Source organism: Acyrthosiphon pisum, chromosome A1 (genome assembly GCF_005508785.2).
Source record: "Acyrthosiphon pisum isolate AL4f chromosome A1, pea_aphid_22Mar2018_4r6ur, whole genome shotgun sequence".
Taxonomy (NCBI): Eukaryota; Metazoa; Arthropoda; class Insecta; order Hemiptera; family Aphididae; genus Acyrthosiphon; species Acyrthosiphon pisum.
The window spans coordinates 152,973,665-152,994,222 of NC_042494.1; the positions used below are offsets into that span (position 1 = coordinate 152,973,665).

General features: G+C 28.3%; 2 protein-coding genes across 2 annotated transcripts; both read left to right on the top strand.

The window, feature by feature from the left end:
• The first annotated feature begins 8,302 nt into the window (after positions 1-8,302).
• Positions 8,303-11,478, top strand: LOC100158999 (calumenin). The gene is made up of 7 exons (XM_001950427.3): positions 8,303-8,532; positions 8,635-8,730; positions 8,823-8,950; positions 9,040-9,233; positions 9,409-9,651; positions 10,576-10,691; positions 10,757-11,478. Exons 1-7 carry the CDS (start codon positions 8,530-8,532, stop codon positions 10,943-10,945), a joined length of 969 nt encoding a protein of 322 aa, XP_001950462.2. The 5' UTR covers positions 8,303-8,529; the 3' UTR covers positions 10,946-11,478.
• A 3,664-nt stretch (positions 11,479-15,142) lies between these two features.
• On the top strand, positions 15,143-17,078 carry LOC100574620 (peroxisome biogenesis factor 10). The gene is made up of 4 exons (XM_008183276.3): positions 15,143-15,433; positions 15,541-15,698; positions 15,762-16,004; positions 16,488-17,078. Exons 1-4 carry the CDS (start codon positions 15,319-15,321, stop codon positions 16,830-16,832), a joined length of 861 nt encoding a protein of 286 aa, XP_008181498.1. The 5' UTR covers positions 15,143-15,318; the 3' UTR covers positions 16,833-17,078.
• The last annotated feature ends 3,480 nt before the right edge of the window (positions 17,079-20,558 follow it).

Consider the following 20,558-nt stretch of genomic DNA (forward strand, 5'->3'; position numbering starts at 1 on the left):
GATTTTTACTAATATATTTATTTAATCTGCGGGCTACGCTGAATTGAATAAATTCGGAATGATAAATATTATTAAGAGGATGCTACACACGCATGTGTGGTCTCCGTTTTACAAATGTAAAACATAGTAAAAATGGTTTTGCGTGGATAAGAAGAACCACTATGGCTAAACTTATAGTTCATGTTATGCAACCAAATGTTCCTACTAGGAAGAAGAGAACATAGACTGTGCTACATTGTTTTTAATTTTTCGACATCACAAATACGAAAAAAGTTCTCATAGTTTAAAAATAAAAGTAGTACAGTAAAATGGGGTAACTTTGATAATTTTTTACTGTTTTATGACAATTTCATTTTTTATTATATGGATAACTTCTGTAGTGTTAACGATAAAACTCTCAAAATTAAATATTAGTTACAACTAGTTCAATATTTTAACGTTTTAATTTTTAAAATTCTGAAATTATCTTTTGAGATATCAATATTTTTTAATATGCTATCAAAGTAACACAACGTGCAATTTCGATACCTATATTTCTTAATGTGATATCAAAGTAACCCCATTTTATGAAAAAAAATTTAATTATCATGGTACTCTGGTGAATAAAAATATATGGGTATCAAAGTTACCCCGCGAAATCAAAGTTAGGTACCCCATTCTAATTAAAAATTTAAAGCTAATGTAATGCAGTTAGTTATAGTATTAGGATTAAGGGGGGTGTGGGGGACAAAGCCCCCCATGGACATGTGTAACATAAACTATTCCAGCACCCCCTAAATTCACACCCAATGTGCGCCTATGGTATGGACGTTAACGTGTACGTGCATAAGTGTATAATAATACCGTGTAATATTACCGTGTTGTTAGACATAGCTGAATATGTTTTCACTTTTCACTTGCTACGAGTCAAACGTGTATAGCGGAAACTGGAAAACGTTAAACATAATATTACGAACCTTATGTAGACGAACGATACGGTGTACGTATTAATAGCTTTATATATTAGTTCGTAAATGTAATTTAGATAACGTAGATAAATAGTGTCACCAAAAATCGACGAAAGAAACTAACCTAACCGGATAATAATTATAGATATCAGTAAAAGTTGAGATTAATACTTACATTTTATACCGCGTACTATGTAGACCTGTGTAAACTACAACTAGTACACACTTTAACGTCGCTGTGTAAATATGGACGATTTAAAAATTATTAAAAGTGAACGAGGCCGTGTCTTAATTGTGTATAAAAAATATACATTTTACGAAGAAAAACATGTTAATGATGGTATTAAATGGCGTTGTACCCATCGTGGTCGTCTTTCAAAACTGTATCTTAATGAAAGTTCTACAGTTATTTTTCGATGTGAGTTAGTTAACGCGAAGAACCACGTAATTTGTCTCGAAAAATTATTTCACATTCAGCAAAGAGAAAAGCAGCTGACCAAGGTATTTATAGACCATTGAAAATTATTAGGGAAGAAATTGTCAACGCTCCTGTTGAATTAACACAATCGTTAAATAGTAACGACATAAATCGAATACGAAAAAATATATATCATGAAAATCGAAAAAAATATCTGATTTTACCAAAATGTCTTAATGATACGCATGAAACTATTAAAAAATTACAAATTGAAACAAATATTGATGAAGATTTTTTGGGAGGTGCTAAATGTTTGGAAACTAATTGATTAGAACTATAAACATATGGAAAATAAAATTAGGGAATGCTAATGTTTAGGAAAATAATTTTTTGGAAAATAAAAAAATAATTATGTGGAAAACAAATTTGTTAGAAAATAATTTATAAGAAAATAGATAATTGGATACCTAAAGACATTGAAATTATTTTCCAACATCTTATATGCTCCCGATTTTTTACTGGATAACAATGCTGAATATAACATTATAATATTTTCAACCAAAAAAAATTTAAAATATATATGTGAAAAAACGATCATTTTTGTGGATGGCACGTTTTCACACTGCCCAAATTTTTTTTATCAAATGTTCACATTGCATACAGTTCACAATAATTATTATGTACCATTAATTTTTGCTTTGCTTCCAAATAAAACTATAGAAACGAATAAAAATATGTTTAAAATAATTACTGAAAAGTGTAATGAATTTAGTTTAATATTCATGCCAAATTTATTTGTAGCAGATTTTGAACAAGCAATCCATAATGCGGTCTACGAAATGTTTCCTTTGTGTAAAATAATAGGTTGTAGATTCCATTTATTGCAATCATGGTATCGTAAAATTCAAAATTTAGGACTTGCAACTGATTACAAATCTAAAACAGAAACTGGAAAATGACTGCGTAATATATTTGGTTTAAATTTTTTAAATTCGGTGGAAGTTGGTGAATGTTATACAGATGATTTTATGTCAACTATCCCAGAAAACCTCGCTGTTCAAGAATTTAGTGACTATTTAGTTGATAATTATATTTCTAACGATGGACTTTTCCCACCTCATATTTGGGCTTCGGATACATGCAAAGTTCAATAAATCATTTTCATCGCCACATCCAAATATATTTGTATTTATTGATGTACTTACACAATTACAAATAGACACATATATTTTAATGCAGAATACTGACACAATAAGGCCTTCAACTACACGGTACCAGAAAAAAATAAATGATATAGAAAAATACATTAACTTATATGCTCAAAAACGTATTACCAGGCTAGAGTTTTTGAATACTGTTTGTCATTACTACAAAAAATGATAAAAATGAAAAAAAAATTAATAATATTTGACGAGGAGAAATTATTAAAATTAGTTATAAAAATAAAACAAAGTTATAATAATGACAATAATAATATTAGATGATATAATATATGTAGGTATATATGATGATATTACATTGACATAATGGACAATGGTATGTATAAAACAATCATTTTTAACCACGCCAATGATTAAAATCATTGTCAGTCCTAAGCCTGTAAGTGGGAAGGGAAATGAGTGTTTTATAAACGTTTAACCCCTTCAAATGTATGATATTTTTGTTGGAATACCTTTTTTAAGCCCAAGTGCAGTGTGTCGTGGTCGATACCTGCTTTTTACCCGAGTGCAATTCGACCATTTGTTTTTAGGTAGTAAGTGCAATTCGACTATTCCGTTCCCCGTTACAGATCCATCCCCCGCTGGCCTAATAATTGATAAGGTTTCAATGGCCAATCAGTTGCTTCTAAAAAGTACATGGGCTTCTAATGAACAACGGCGGCGGTAGCGGTGGCACACGACGTCCTAACACTATGCGGAGTAAGCTCTAGGGATTTGTAATAATATATTATTTTAATAACTGCAATATTTAGATGCCTACTTTATTAATAGACCGTACATTTTTTCTTTGGCATGCAATATATTTAAAAATTGTGAATTAACACATATTATATAATTATATGATGCATACAATTTCGTATATAATATTATGATTATTATGTATTTCGACATGTCTCTGACTAATTTTTTGCATTTAACCATCTTCTGTAGTTAGTAGCAACTCATTTTATAAAGTTTGGTGGTATTTATAAATCAATCGAACATAGTGGAAAAATTAAAGACATCTGTTTAATATGCCTATAAACCATCTGTACTGTTTTATAATTGTTCATACTTATTATTTACTCAAGTGATAAAAAATTAAAAAAACAGGTATATTTACGTATATGGTATTTACGACGAATGGCGAATTATTGTTTCATAAATGAGTGATTTAATAACTTAAACAACAACTTATCATGAACATTGGTTATTTTATTTTTCGAAAAAGAATAATTTTTGGTGCATAAGATACAAAAAAATTGAAGTTTGAACAGTATAGACTAAATTTCTTTAAGTTTAAATGGAATGAAGCTTCTGAGTTCTACCTTTATCTATATCTATATATAAACTGCTTAAATAATCAGTCTTCGATTGTATGTTTTTTAAATAAATAACAGTATTGTTTTATCTTTTAAGTGAAAACCCTTGAAAATGAATTAGAAAGTTCGTCAGTAGTTACCTCAGTTAATAAAAATAGAAAATATAGAAAATAATTGACTCACTAGAAATTAAATAAATAAAAAGATGGGCAAGTGGATGCGCTCTGCTGTACAGTAGGCTATAAGTGGGTCACTGTAATGGATGGTGTTAAATTTGAATTCAATGATATAATATCATTGTATAAGAAAAACGATTCTGAGCGAAAACGGTCAGTCAGCCTATACGATATTACTAAATATATTTGATGATATTATTGTGAATAAAGTAATTTATATATTAGGTACCTATTTACGTGGAACTTTGTTTTAAACTTTTAATCCTTACGTATAAAATTCCAACATTTTATACATTTTTAACTACAAAATAATTATTAAATTTTAAATTTGATAAATGTTGTAAAATTCGAAATTTAAATGCTTTGTGCTTATGTATTTTTATAATTTTCTACTGCTATTGTAACAATATATCAGGAGCCTTGCATTAAATTTTCACGCTTTTTTACCCAACAAATAAAATTTTATTAATATTTATAAAAAAAAAACCAAAAAAATGGGAACTTAAAATTTTACGTAAACAGCTCAAAATAAGTCAAAATATTTGAAAAATGTTATGGTGTATAGATATTATCGTCATTTTTACGTATTTTGTCAATATTTGAAATTTAATTTAAATGCTTATAAAAAAAAATTGTGAGTATGGATTTTTAATATTTTCAATCTATCTTTGAAACAATGTATTAGGAGCCTTTATTAAATTTTCAAGCTTTTGTACCCAAAAAATAAAATGTTATTGATATTTATAGAAAAAAAAATTTTAAAAAATGAAAACTTAAAATGTCAGTAAACTGCAGTTATGGTATATAATAGAAAATGCAAATATAAACATTCAGTCAAAATATCATGTACCTACGCTCATTTGTTTTAGAGTTGCACCAAAAACCAAAATCGATTTTCTTGAAAACAGATTTTGCGTAAAAATTCCTGTTTTTCCTTAATTTATCTTTTCTTTTTCACGGTGAATATGAAAACTACTGAGAATTTTTTACTTTTGTACCCCCAATGTACCAACTAGATTCTGTTGAGGAAAATCTAAGCATTTTTACTGTCCTAAAAGGTGATTGCAGACACAAAAAAAATTTTAAAAAAAAAACACACATCATTATAAAATCAATACATTCATCGTTTCACTCAGAATCTAAAATATCTACAAGTCAAATTAAATTTATATGAGAGTTTGAAATTCATATTTTTACAACATTTGATATTCACTCGCGAGTTGTCCATGTGTAGCGATTTTATTATTTTATTGTTCTTCAAAAACGATTAACAGTAGATACATGAAAACTTCACTGTATGTTTATTTAATCAATTCTTATACTTGATTGAAAAAATACATATGCGCATTTTTTTTTTCTAATCATTTAAAGTTCGAATTTTGACGAAATTTATCAAATTGAAAATTTACAAATTATTAATAGTTAAAAATGTATAAAATGTTCAACTTTTATAGCTAAGAATTAAACATTTAAAACAAAGTTGCATGGAAGTAATTAATTCCGTTACCGAAAAATCAAAAAAATATATTAACACAGTTTATTTTTATAGTTATTTTAAGTTCAAATTTGGACACAATTACATACTAAAAAACCAAGAATAACTATTTTAGTTATTTAGTTGTATTTTTATAATATTAATTCGCCTTTCCGGCTACCGTACTGATAATAAGTAATAAGTAATAACCAGGGCTCGTAAGTTCATGCATTTGCATATAAATCCTGCCAAGTTGTATTTAGTGATAGATGACAATAAATGACATAGAAATCCATTTCAAGGTACCACGGTTAAATATGTGAAGTCTTATTTTGCATGTTTTTGAATATTAAGAGGTTTTATGCCTATTTGGCATATTTATGCATATATCTATTTTATCGGGCATATTATACATGATTTGGATATTCCTGTTCATATTAATATATCAATATGCATTTTTTTATGGATATACTATGAAAAATCAACATTTGACAAAAAAAACGCGATTGTTTAGAATCTATTTAAAAACTATTTTTTTTAATTGTGACATAAAATAATAAAATACAACTATAAAAAAAAAAGCAGGTAAGTGGATGTCGCTCTGCTGTACAGTAGATTACAAGTGGGTCATTGTATAATGGTTGTATTAGACTTGAATTCAATGATATAATATCATTGTATAAGAAAAACGATTCTGAGCGGAGACGGTTTGTCAGTCTGGATATTTTATATTTTTGTTATTATTTATTTTATCATGTAAGTTGAATAAATATTAAAATATTATAATTTTTTATTCGTTTCTATGGTGATAAACAAAGCGTTAGAAATTAAAATCCCATTTTTAGCGTTTTTTCGTAATTTTCCGGTGGTTTTTCCCGTGGAATTAAATAATTATTGAGAAAATCGAAAAATGACCTCTCTAAAGTACCATCTTCATCCAATTTTCTAAAAGATAAGGTACTATATGTTGAAATTGAAACACTCCTTCTGGAAGAAATTTTGTATACAGGATATAAAAAGAAAATAATAAATAAATAAAAATAAACACTATTGTAAAAACAATAGCTTCCTCGCTCCGCTCAGAATCTAAAATAAATGGATAATTCATGTTATTTCAAAATTTGTTATGTTTTTTTTAAGTGCATAATGCATGCTTATTTAAGCATTTTTTAGGGCATGAACTTACGAGCCTTGGTAATAACAATATAAATATAATATAAAATATCCACACTGACAAACCGTCACCGCTCAGAATCGTTTTTCGTATATAACGATATATTATTGAAACCTACTGTACAGCAGAGCGACATCCACTTGCCCGATTTTTTAATATGAATAAGTGAACTTAGTATTTCACAATAATTTGTATTTGATTAAGTAATTTTGTTTTTGATCTGGGAGAATGTAAGATTTCTCACAATTTTTTTAAAAGCATAGTAAAATAAAATCAATGAACCAATATTATCATGGAATATAATTAAGAAAAAAGGTAATTTCCAAAATATTAATTGTGCAATTTGTTATGTAAATAAATAATACAATTTATTTTATTTGACTCATAAAAAAACAGTTAAGTTAATTAAAATAAGTATTCTAAGAAAATTATTTTATTTAAAGTCCAGACTACGAAAACGTAATTAATTAACAACAAATTATTGAACAGTGTGACGATTTTTCTAAATATCCGTGGGTGTCAATATTTGTTCCATTATTATTATTAATTAATAAATTAATTGTTCGCGCCAAGGGAAAAGCTTATGGTGGACCACCATTGGTGGTACGCTAATCAGACGCTGTCAGGGTCAATAGAATGTATTGTAGGGGGGGGGGGGCAAACAAAAATTTCCCTACGTCAAAATGTTGAAAAGTTTTGAAAATACATAAACAAATTCGTGTTAGGTTTGGTTATGATAAAAAAAAAAAGTCAATTGCCCATGACTTAAAAAATAAAAAAGTTAAACCCAATTTAAAGCGTATTTCATCATATTTTTTTGGTATACTTTCATATGACGTCGGCCGGTCACTTCCCCCCGGAACATATTGTATAATAAAAAATTACGAGTTCCCACGTCGAATTTTAAATTTGGCGAGGAACAGTTTACCGATCAACGATAAGAATTAAGAAATGGTCAAACGGCGCGCTGCATTCAGCAGTTGTAGTACCACTAGGTACAATTTAATAGTACATGGCAATATCGAATGCGGGCACCTATGCGGAGTCCCGGCGGCTATAACATCTCAATACAATATTTTGTGAATAGTGATAATATTAAAAATAGTACGTATAAAAAATTAATACGTAGGTACCAGGTATTATGAAAACAAAGTCCATGTAAGCAGCGTTCTCTACCAATAAGTACCTAATAGTTCTAACATTATAGATTTATAGAGTCCATTACGATTTTAGATAATCTAACAATTGACATCGTAAATCCGTAAACTAAATTAATTAATATATTTTATCCTACTAAATATTTTATTTTTATTATATTACAAATGGCATTATCGACCTTTTTGCCGCTCCTGCCGCCTGGAGCAACTGCTCCTTTTTCTGCCCCCTTGATGCGCCCCTGCACACGACCACAGAATACAAATTTAGAAGAAATTCATACATTGTACAGACACAGAATATAATATGAAATTTCATCTATTTTTTGGTATAGAATTCTGTGCTTGCTCACTATCATTGATATCATTTGGCATTTTAACATTTATCGTTATATTCGGTTATCACTGTCTTATCTGTGTATATAGTTTCGTTGTGGGCTTGTGGCTTCCGCTGAACGAAACTGTGTCTCAGATTATAACAAAATTAATGAGTTCCACTCTGCAGGCCGTCGTGTCCGATAATTTATTAATTATTATTATTAAAACAGTACATCGAAAAACATGACGTGTTATGACGATCGTCTAGATTAAACAGCGTTTACTTGTGTGTTCTGTATTTTCAAGTATTTGTATCCACGTTTCCATCATAAATACATAAATCAATCATGGTAAGTTAACAAGATCTCTAAACTAATAATAATTTTATAATTACTACCTACAATAATATTTTACACCAAAAAAAAATTAATTTTGTTTGATTTTGCTTGCAGAAGTTAATAATATTCCAATGTGTAGTCCTAACGTTTTATATTTGTTCAATGTCTGTATATGGAGTAACAAACAGCAAAGAACCGGTTTTAGAAAAAGTAATATCTGCGTTAAATTTTTTTTTTCCTTTGATATCTAAACTGTTAACGCATTAACTCATAATGTACAATATTATATTCTGTATGTGTAGTTACAAGCGCAACAGCAACATTTTAGGGGTGAAGAACACAATCAAGATTATGATCATGAGGCTTTTCTTGGACAAGAAGCAGAAGAATTTGATAATTTAACGCAAGAAGAAAGTCAAAGGAGACTAAGGTAATTTTTGTTTTTCAATTCACAAATTAGTTTTTGCTAAGACATTAGCATCTTTAATCAATACCTCCTATTTTGGTTGTGGTTTGTAGTGTAATAGTAGATAAAATTGATAAAAACAATGATGGATACGTAACTCAAGAAGAACTTAAAGATTGGATTAAATTCACTCAAACTCGTTACATAATGAATGACGTGCACAGCCAATGGGATAACCATAAAAACTTGGAAAATGGAAAATTGTCGTGGGCTCTTTACAGAAAGGATACATATGGATTTATGTCTGGTAAGGTTAAATTAGGTGGTGTTATAGATTATAGATTTATTATAAATTTTATAATTATCTCTCGTTAACACTTTGTTATTGTATACAAGCTATAACCCAATTAGGTAATTTTTTAACTCTGTCCTGTTTATTTAATTAGCTGATGTATTTTCACTGAACAAATTTGTCTTTTTAGATGACGAAGCAAAAGAAGCGCACAAATCTGATGATTCCTATACATATGCCAAAATGATATTAAGAGATAAGAGAAGGTGGGCAGCAGCTGATGTAGATGCTGATGGACTATTAGCCAAAGAGGAGTTTATCTCATTCTTACATCCTGAAGAAAGTGTTCATATGAAAGATATTGTTGTATATGAAACTATGGATGATATGGATAAAGATAAGGACAACAAAATATCAATGAACGAATATATTGGTAATTTTATCATTATAAATTTACTTCAATAGTAAAGCAGGTTCCCAATACTGGTGTACTTGTAAGATATTTGTAATTTGTGGATATTTTCCACACAGTACGAACGTTTGTACAATTATTTGTCCCTAATACATTTCTCAAAGATATTTGGTAAATGTGTCACAATTTAAAGGGCTCAGTATACTAATAAACAGGGCTTGTAAGTTCATTTATTTTCATATAAATTTTGCAAAATCAGTTATATTAAATTCTAGGTATCATAGAATTCACCTCAAAGTAACAAGATTCAATATTGAATTTATTATGAGATTTTATTTTGCTTGTAATTGCATATTCAAGCATAATCATACATTCTTTAAATTTAAAGAGCATTTTAAATTTTGGAAAGTTATGTTAACATCAATTTTTTAATGTCGATTTAAAAAAAAATTTGTTTGAAAATTCTGAAAATTCTGAAAAAAACTGAAAATTCTATCTACATTTTAAAAACAAATTCAATATTATGTAAACAGTTGAGTTATAAAAATTAACAAGTCTAATAAAAACAAATGCATTCATGAACAAAAACATGAATTTTTTCATACTAGTTTAAATTTATAAATATTAGGAATGCATATATTTTTGTTTATACATTAAAAAAATTAATTTTTTTATATTTATGGATTATATGACATAATTAAGGGTTTTATAATGTACATTTAAGTGCATATATTTTGAGAATTTTTGGACCATAGTTGAATGAATAATATTATATTCAAGTGTTTTTTACTGCATGAACTTTTGAGCCCTATCAATGGATGTATTTGACAAATTTTCCAGTTATCGGAATACTTTATAAACAAATATTACTTGCCTAAGTTACCTATTTGATTATTGATATACTTGAAAGTAAACTTAACTAAACTTACTCTTTATCTCGACTAGCTGATTTGTTTCCTGGTGTTGAGCCAAACGAAGAACCAAATTTCATTAAAAGTGAAATAGAACAGTTTAAGACATACAGAGATAAAGATGGTGATGGATTTTTGGACATTGGAGAGGTCTGGAAGAATATATTTTATTTCAGCATATGATTTTGATCATTTATGATAATTTTGAATTTTAGATCAAAGATTGGATATTACCTGATAATTTTGATCACGCCGAAGCAGAGAGCAGACACCTTATTTATGAATCCGATTCAGATGCTGATGGTAAATTAACTAAAGAAGAGATATTAGCAAAATATGATTTGTATGTTGGATCCCAAGCAACTGATTTCGGAGAGGCCATTATGAAACATGACGAGTTATAAAACAATAAAAAAAAATAAGTTTTTGAATATTATTAATAACATAATATTTTTATATAACGAGTCAATATATTTATATAAATTATATTACCTACTGTAGTAACTTAAAAATATTTTTTGTATACAACATTTACTTAAATATTAAAAATTAAGATCTGACTGAATCAATATGCCAAAACTGTTTTTTCTTTTATATGATACTATTTTTTTACACTATTTATATCTGTTTAGTCATTTTAGATTTTTATACTTTAAAAATATAAAACTGTTATACTATGTTCTTTTTTTGTAGATCATTTATATAATATTATTTTTAAACAAGATTTTTTATTTATTTGAATGAATATAATACTATATTATTAGTAATATAAATATCTGTTAGTCAAATATTCAAATGTGTTAACTTTTAAAAATTCTTGTGCTCATCGTGTATTTACTGTAAAACCAACTATCTGCCTGTGCATATGTTATGTTGTGCCCTGTGTCCATCACATTTTAGACTGTCGATGAATAATAAAATATTTTTTTAACAATAATTTTCCAATTATACTCGTATTTTATTTTTTTATAATAAAATATTAGCGTATGGCTCCTGCAAAAATTAAATGAAGACAATGAAAAAAATAACAATAATATAACACGACTAGGACTTATACAACTAATGATGTAAAACTAAGACCAAGACTAGAAATTGGAATAAAAATAAGTTTGGAAACTTACGATTCTTTTCATTTAATACAGGGTTTTAATATTTATTTTAAATATATGCGTGGTTAAGGAGGCTCCAGCCTATCATGTTTTAGGCAGTTCACATGACATTTGGACTATGTCTATGAGTGCGTAGTAAATTAACATTAGAGTGTGTTTCTGAGTATCGCTGTAATGCCACATCGGGCAACCGCCGACGGTCGCCCGCACGACCATGTCTTAAATTTGCGATAAATGAAAATATTCTTCTTTGCATAACTATAAAAACTACCAATTTTCACTGATCGTTTATATGTGTTTCTATACACGATAAAATTTTCAAAATATTTTGATTTGTTTTGAACTGTTTAGGAACATTTTCTGTTTCCAATTTTATTAGTCTTTTATTCTATGAATGCCAATAAAACTCTATTTTTTGGGTAAAAAGCTTGAAAATTTAATACAAGGCTTCTACTATATTGACATATTGTTACAATGACGTTTGAAAAATATTAAAAATCCTTAGTCACAGTTTTTATTTATAAGTATTTAAAGTTCAAATATTGACAAAATCCGTAAAAATGACGAAAAATTGCAAATTATTTTGAGTTAGAAATTCATAAAAATTTTTCTTTTTAAATCTAAAATTTTAAAATGTCATGCAAGATTCCTCATAAATTTATCTACCTTTATCAAAAAAAAAATGTCCACAAGCAATTTGAATTAAAGTTCTTAATATACAAATATACAATGATATTATATCATTCAATTCAATTTTAACACTATCCATTACCTACAGGGACCCACTTGTGACCTACTGCACATCAGAGCGACATCCACACCCACTTTTTTTTAGTTTTTCTTTCTATTAATGTCAATATAATTGTATTCGTTGGGTAAAAAGCTTGAAAATTTAATTCAAGGGTCCTTATATATTGTTACAATATTAGTTAAAAAATATTAAAAATACATAGTAACATTTTATTTTTACAAGCATTATTAAAGCTTGAATTTTGACAAAATACGTAAAAATCATGAAAATGTGTCTACCTTCATCAAAAAAAAAAAAAATGTCCACAAGAAAGTAAATTTATGAGCGTTTGAAGTTCAAATTTTTACAACATTGGAAATTTATTCGATTTCTCATTTAGCAAATTTCTTATTTTGTTGTAGGTAATTCAAAAACGAATAACCGTAGACATTTGAGATTTATATCATAATATGTTTGTTTTATCAATTTTTATACTTGATAAAATTTTCAAAATATTTTGACTTATTTTGAGCTGTTTACGGACAATTTCAAATTTCAATTTTTTAGTTTTTTACTATAAATATCAATAAAGTTTTATTTGTTGTAAGTTGGACATTGTAATGTTCAAATTTTGAGGAAATTACGGCAAAATTTTGGTTTAGTAACCTATCGATTTTTTTTTTAGAAAATGTTTATTTTAGGGTCCTTTATAAGAATGTAAAAAAAAACCCCGAACAAACTTCGTTTTGAAGTTATTGATGAAAAAATTCAAAAACTACATTTTTTACGTAGGTAACGCCCATTTAAAAAAAAAAAAAAATACTTAGAATTGATGTTTTCAACGCTGATTTTGAAACTATTTTTTTTTTTGCAGAAACCATTATTTTGGGAGTTATAACGGTGGATTGCCGACCACATTGGTAGCATAGGTAATGGAAAATATAGTTAGACCCCCGGGCCCCCCGTTTTAGTTGTAAGTGAGTACCGATTTTGGAGACACAGTCGAATTATAAATGACACACTTATATAGGTGATTTTGTGATAAGAATTTCTGATAAGGCCTGGCTCTTTGGCGGTCTCGTTTCAAAGGCGGGAGCGTTTGAAAGTCGAGTTCAGTGTATAGAAATCTCCCATGGCCCATGAAAATCGGCAATTCGATGATAATATCCCCCAGCATATGTCCGGTGCTTTTTCTTATGTAAAAAATGTAAAGTCGAAAACCGTGTTGGAGTGTCTATAGCAAGTCAGTCATCTCAAGTCAAAATCGATTATCTTTCAAGTTAGCCACCTAGGTAGGCGATCTGACTCCGTCGGATCGCAGACAATGTGTTACAGCAAATCAGGTAGGTAATCCACCTGCGATGGATTGCAGACCCGACGTCTAGCAGCTATAAGTGAAAACCCCATCACACCAGGGGCGTCATTTGGGGGGGTGCAGGGTGTACATTTGCACCAACTTTTTTTTTTAAATGCCTTCTTTGGCCTGCCAACAATAAATAAAAGCACCGATATACCTAAGTGTTTTATATTAGGTATATATATTTTATATTTTTTTAGTATAAAAAAAAAATGTATTGTACTAATGTTTAATTTCCAAGAATGTTTGATGTGATTTTGTGGTCCCACAATATTATAATTGATAAAATTATAACACAAACATTGTGAAGAAGGATACCAATAAAATAAATTTCTGGTTTTATTAAGCTAGCTATTTTATATATTTTGAGTTTGCAGGGAGAAAAAATGTGTAGGTAAGGTTCGGGTAGGTATTTTATTATAAAGGTGATTTATACCCATACATTTATTTACCAAGTGTAAATACCACTGTACATGGGATCCACAATATAAAATAAATAGGTACATTAAAAGTACCTACACATAGTTTGTCAAAAATAGCAACAATATTGTGGTATTTTCATACTAATATAAGTGACCAATTAAATAAATTATACAAATATTCTAGTTTTTGTCTCTACTTGACCCCCCCCCCTCCACGGCAAAAAAAAAATGTTTCTATGTGGCCTGGTATAATGATTTGAATGGCCTGCAAACATTTTGACACCAACAAAAAAAAAGTTGAAATGACGCCCCTGCATCACACAACATACGAAATGATTTACGAAAAATACAAACTATATACAATATACATACAAACAAATATAATACCTACCTATGTATTTATTGTATAATAATAACAATTATAATTACTAATAAAATAAATAATACATAGATACATAATATATTGACCAATACAATACATATAAACATGTACCTGTAGTGTATATATATATTTTTTCAAAAAAATCGAATAAAAATGCAAAAACCTGCATGTTAAAGTGTCTAGCAAGTCAGTCATCACTCATCACCCGTCTAAGACGAAACCAAAATAAGCAATACGATACGCCTGCGGCGGATAGAGTGGTATGTGCCGTCGCATGTCCGGTGCTTTTTCTTATAAAAAAAGTATAAAGTCAAAAACGGTGTTGGAGTGTCTAGTAAGTCAGTCATCTCAAATCAAAATCGATTAACTTTCAAGCATGGCTAAATAACATTTAGCCATGCTTTCAAGTTAGTATAGGTATCCTATGACCTATAGGCTAAAAGTGTGTACATTATGTACGTCTTATAACCTTTTTTTATAGTACCATTATCTACATCGTGCGTGATACCACAGAATAGATGAAATTTCATCTATTCTGTGGTGATACAAACGAAAGTACCGAAGGGTCAGTTTGTCCCCCTGATAAGAATTATAGCTGATAAAGCAATCTCATCAGTCTTTACTCATCACTGTTACAAATTCGAAAAATTGAAGAACGTAATATGTAATGCTTATTAGAATTTTTTTTTCCAACACAATCAGGAAATCCAACAACTAAAAATATATCCTTTATTTATGAGATGATCTATATAACCTCGACATAACCGGAAAACCATCATGTCGGCATTTAATTCTAGCGGGCCCGCGGAGATATTGAGAGCAGAACAAAAAGACGAGGAACTTTACGAACGGATCAATCGACAGCTATGTGGATTTCTTCTGAAACTCAAAGGTAATATTAATTTACTATAATTAAGTATGGTACTACCATAGAATGATTGTTGTTGAGTATGTCGTCCTAAACATAAGCCCACTGCTGCTAATTTTAAATTTTTTAAGGACATGTCTTTGTAAATGTAAATAAAAAGAACATCTTTTGCACATCACAATTACTGTACTATGCACTTACGACGCTATCTAAGCTCCAAACACTGGGCGAAGAATATACAAAAATCGTTCAAGTTGGAAAAACTGGAAAACACATTCCAGGACTCATGGTAATAAAAATGCAAATAATAGTGACATAAACAATAGTTCACAAAGATTTTTTTCATTTACAGCAAAGCACTGGTATGATATTAGCCCACGTGTTTGGAGACAGACTCATCATCCTTGCTTTGGATCGTTTGATCTATTATGTTCAATATAACAAATCGATAACGAGTCAAGCCAAAGATCAAATTATACATATTGCAACGACCATCAAATCTCTTGTTCCATTGTTGCAAAGTCTTAACAGAGTATTATTTTATTGGGACGGTTCCTTTTATACGTGGGCCAAACGATTTTTCTTCATTAAATATGTAAGCAAAGGTTTCAACTTTAAACTTAAGAGGACTTAACACAATTTGATGTCTCCGTCGTACAAGCGTGTAACATTGCAAATTTACGTTAAGCTTCATTATTTTAAAAATTAGAGTGAATCAACCTATATGAAACTTGATAGTAAGAACATTATTTGTGTTTCTATGTGGGATTTTTACGGTAATTCAGTTTTAAGTGAGTTATGAGCAATTTTAATTTACGCAAGGTACATAATATATGCTTAAGTTGATAAAAAAATTAACTATCGTAAAAAAAAAACCAGATACAAACACAGATAATATTCTTACCATTATGTTTTATAATAGGTAATTTCACTTCAATTTTTAATCTAACGAAGCTAAACATGATCTGCTGAGCATACATTTTCTATTAAACACACTTGTAGGACAGAGACAACAAATGCCAAATGTCCTCTTAAATATTTTAAATTTTAATGTTTATTAATATTTATTTTATTGAAGATATATGCAATTCCGTGGTACCATCCTAAGCGGCCGTTACATGTGTTTAAAATTCTGAGTGTGTTGACTGGCATGCATTTGAGTGTACTCATGATCATGGCTGTGTTTAAAACCCCAAAAGTACAAAAGAACGTAAAAGAACATCCTAGTCAGCCAAACCCAATGAGCAGCAGCAGTAAATGTTCTCTTTGCTTAGAACCAAGACAAAACACCTCACTTTCGTTTTGTGGACATCTGTTTTGTTGGTATTGTATTCATGAATGGCTGCAAACTAATAACTTTTGTCCAATATGCCGTAAAGCTCTAAATCCTAGAATGGTGGTACCGTTACAAAATTTTACTTAGGAAAGCCGTAAACAAATTTATTGTACAATTGCGCATTCAATTAGGGAACAGGGAAACATAATTGTCCTACTATTTTTATTGATCAGTAAATTATTATTGTATTTGACAAGACATTTTTATATAATCTAAAAAAAATAACTTATTGTCAAACTTATTTTGATTAGGTACTCAGCAGATAATCAAATTATTTTTTAATTGGTATTTTTATTGATGGTTTATTTTTATAAAAAAATTACAACAGATTAATGTGTTAATCTATTTATTTTTTGTGTATCCGCCACTTACCTATATACTTACACACTTAAAGGATTTGTTAATCCAAGTTTAAAATAATAATTATTTTTATAATTTTATTACCATTGCCAAATACTTTTTGTTAGGAAATTTCTTGTTTACCAATAATGGGAGTTGTTTGTCATTTATTACACTTGCATCAGCTTTAATTCTTTAATAATTGTATTAAAATATTAAACTTTATTACCATCAAATGATTTCTTATAGAAGTGTTATAAGAATTTGTACATTATATATTCGAATTAGTGTAGATTAAAGTAAATATATTTAAATTAAGGGTTTAAACTTTAAAGAATTTTAATATTTCTAATGTAAGGTATTGTGGCAACTATATAATTGCTTTTTACGGACAAATATTGATTACAATTTAATAAGGTAAATTAGAAAATTGGATATTTCAAAATAAATATAAATACTAAAAGACCTTATCATATTATAATTTATTAGAAAACTCAACAACTATTTTGATAAAATTAATAATGATGAAGCAAAGATTAAACTATTAATATATTTATTGTCAAAAAAAGAAAATAATATTCTATGCTTACACGAATAGCCAAATAGTGAAATGAATACATCATAGATAATTGGACACATTATGGTAGGCAATATTAACATAAAACAAAAATTAAAATATTTATAGTTTCATAATATTTATATCTGTTAAATAATATTATATTAAGGGGATTATTTAAGATTGGTCGTTACCTACTAAAATATATGCAGTGCATCATGGCTTATAAATGTTTACCACACCACTGTATCTACTTAGTCCTAATATAATATTATATTATTATCTAACTACTATTTACAGCCCTGTAGCCACTAAGTCAATGCTAAGACATATTAAATCACTCTTAATACTTAATTTCCAAAAATGTCTTTCCATATTATTAAAATAAAATGTCTTCACAAATCGTCAACGAAAAAAAATATAAGTTAATTAAAAATCTAATAATAACACAGGGAACAAAAACCCTTCTACTCACTAAATAAAATATTTCAAACTCAAAATATTCAATAAATAAAATAGTACAGGTGTTGCCGAAGACCCAAGTGCATAAATGTATAGTATCTATACAAAATTGAAATTCATTATTTATGATAAATATTATAACACTGCATACTCCAGTCCATAGTATGTATTTTCCATAAGTTCTATGCATTTATAAATGTTTAATAATATATTATCTATCTAGATGAGTATAAACGAATGTCTTAAAAAGTGCTTAGTTTATCGTATTTATAATTATTTATAAAAACATTCATCTTTGGCTCTTTATATTATAATAATCTTTAAAATTAATATAAATGTCACAGTATAATTGACACGCAGATAAGATGTTTTTAATTCGTAGTAGGTACCTAATACCTATTGTTAATAAAATGAATGTAATATGATGTACGACGCGTCGACGTGTATTATACTATAATGACGTATGCTATGTTATATTATTGTATAACAATAATATTAGTTATTACCTAGATACTTACTAGTTTCTACCACATTAAAATAAATGATGATATAGCTTTAAACATACCAAACAATTTAGCGCAATCTAACCTATCTAGTGAGTATATACTGGGTCTGGGTGATCGAGGATCAACCCTACACTTATTACAAATATTATTTTTACATAATTTGATATCATTGCAAAACAAAATTTTTAGAAAGAAATTGTAACATTATCAATTTTCAAGATTTTTACTTTTTTGAAAGATAACTTAGATTTTTGATTTCATATTCTGATGCATATTTTTTTTCTGACTACTACATTAACCCATAAATGAAGAATGTTTTTTGCATAATCAAAATTCAAAAGCACAATACTTTTCCTAAAAATATGAATGTTTAAATTACTATGAAACTTTAAATCACATCAGGACAAAAAGTTTATTTTTTTTTTGGTAATTATTATTAAAAATTGTTATAGTTTGAACGAACAGATGCTGAATAAAATAGTAATAAGGGGCCACAGATTGAAATCCACTAAACTATATTTAAATGTTTATTTGTAGGTAGGTACTATTTAAATTCTTATTACCTAAAAACTTATTGTTCAATATCCGATATGAAAATACTAACATTTTTAGAAAACGATTTTTCTTCCAATTATAGAACTTAAAACACAGGTTGACAGATTTTCATTAAAAAAAATTGAAAACCTATACGATGGAAACTTTAAAATTTACATATTATACGGTATACTGTATACCTATATAAATATATATGTATATAGTGATTCGACCTGCACGCATGCTCACACCCATTTTTTTTAATAATAAATGTATTCAAATTTTAATTTTTGGATTTTAAATATACTTAATGACCACATTTTCAAATTCTTAAGATTATTTATATTACCTAAAAGTCCTAATAGTGTCCTGTGGTGATACAAACATCTGTTTTACAAATGCAAATTAGTTATAGTGGATAATTTTTTTGAAATGTTTTATGTGCCTAATTTGAAATCCGAACGAGTAATTTCTCAGTTATTAGGATGTTTGTACTAAGGATAATATTAACAGTTTTAATGGATATAATACTGGACCTACTATTTATTATACTCAGACTATACTCATTTGAAAAAAAGAAATTTGTAATTTTGTATATCGACAGGACATTCCACAGAACTAAAAAATCTCAAGTGTTTGAAATTATGGTCTTAATGATATTTCAAATTTTGTAAAAGTTATTTATGTAAGAAATGGAGCTGAGCATGCTTGGTGAATCACTCTGTATAATATTATACTATGTTGTTTAAATTTAGTGATACTAATATAGGTACCTACAACAACTGCGCAGTGTATAAAAATAATATTTTTCGAAGACACGAAATTCAATTAAGAACTTAAGTGAAGATCACTCCGTACACATGATATATTATAATATGGCAGTTATAAGTACCTATACAGTGTTTTTTTATTTATTATTATTCCAATTTAGCACCCATGCGATTTAACGCTAAAATTGTGTTGGTTGCCCGAATCCACTGTTTTTTTATTACATATCGTTTCAATTTGGTCTTGCTCAACGCTTTCCGTCGTTCTGCTGTCTTCAACCAATTGTGTCTGATCGCTTCAGCAGCCGTCATCCGGTTCCTGTGCACAGATATAATATTGAATTATACATCAAATATTTATGTATTATCGCGGCAGATAATATGTATTTGAATAAAGAGATGTACTGAGAATATGTAGGTACTGCTTAATATGTGCCGTGTGTGCGAACTGCGAAACTATTCTGCAAACACGTTGGTTAACAATAATACCTAATTATAATTGCCTACCGTCGAAAATGGTGTTGAAGTTACACCATATGATTATATTGTATACAAACCAAACTCGAACTCTCTTCTCCGATCAAGCAAAAACAAACGCAAAAAGAAAAAAGCTCATACATTAGTAAACTATTTAACTAATAAAGACGAC

Excerpts from the sequence above, each read along its gene's own strand:
- LOC100158999 (XM_001950427.3), top strand. Across the intron at positions 8,951-9,039 it reads GAAAGTCAAAGGAGACTAAG|TGTAATAGTAGATAAAATTG; the intron begins GTAATTTTTGTT and ends TGTGGTTTGTAG. Across the intron at positions 9,652-10,575 it reads ATCAATGAACGAATATATTG|CTGATTTGTTTCCTGGTGTT; the intron begins GTAATTTTATCA and ends TATCTCGACTAG.
- LOC100574620 (XM_008183276.3), top strand. The coding sequence starts at position 15,319 with ATGTCGGCATTTAATTCTAGCGGGCCCGCGGAGATATTGAGAGCAGAA. Across the intron at positions 15,434-15,540 it reads ATTTCTTCTGAAACTCAAAG|GACATGTCTTTGTAAATGTA; the intron begins GTAATATTAATT and ends AAATTTTTTAAG. Across the intron at positions 15,699-15,761 it reads AACACATTCCAGGACTCATG|CAAAGCACTGGTATGATATT; the intron begins GTAATAAAAATG and ends TTTCATTTACAG.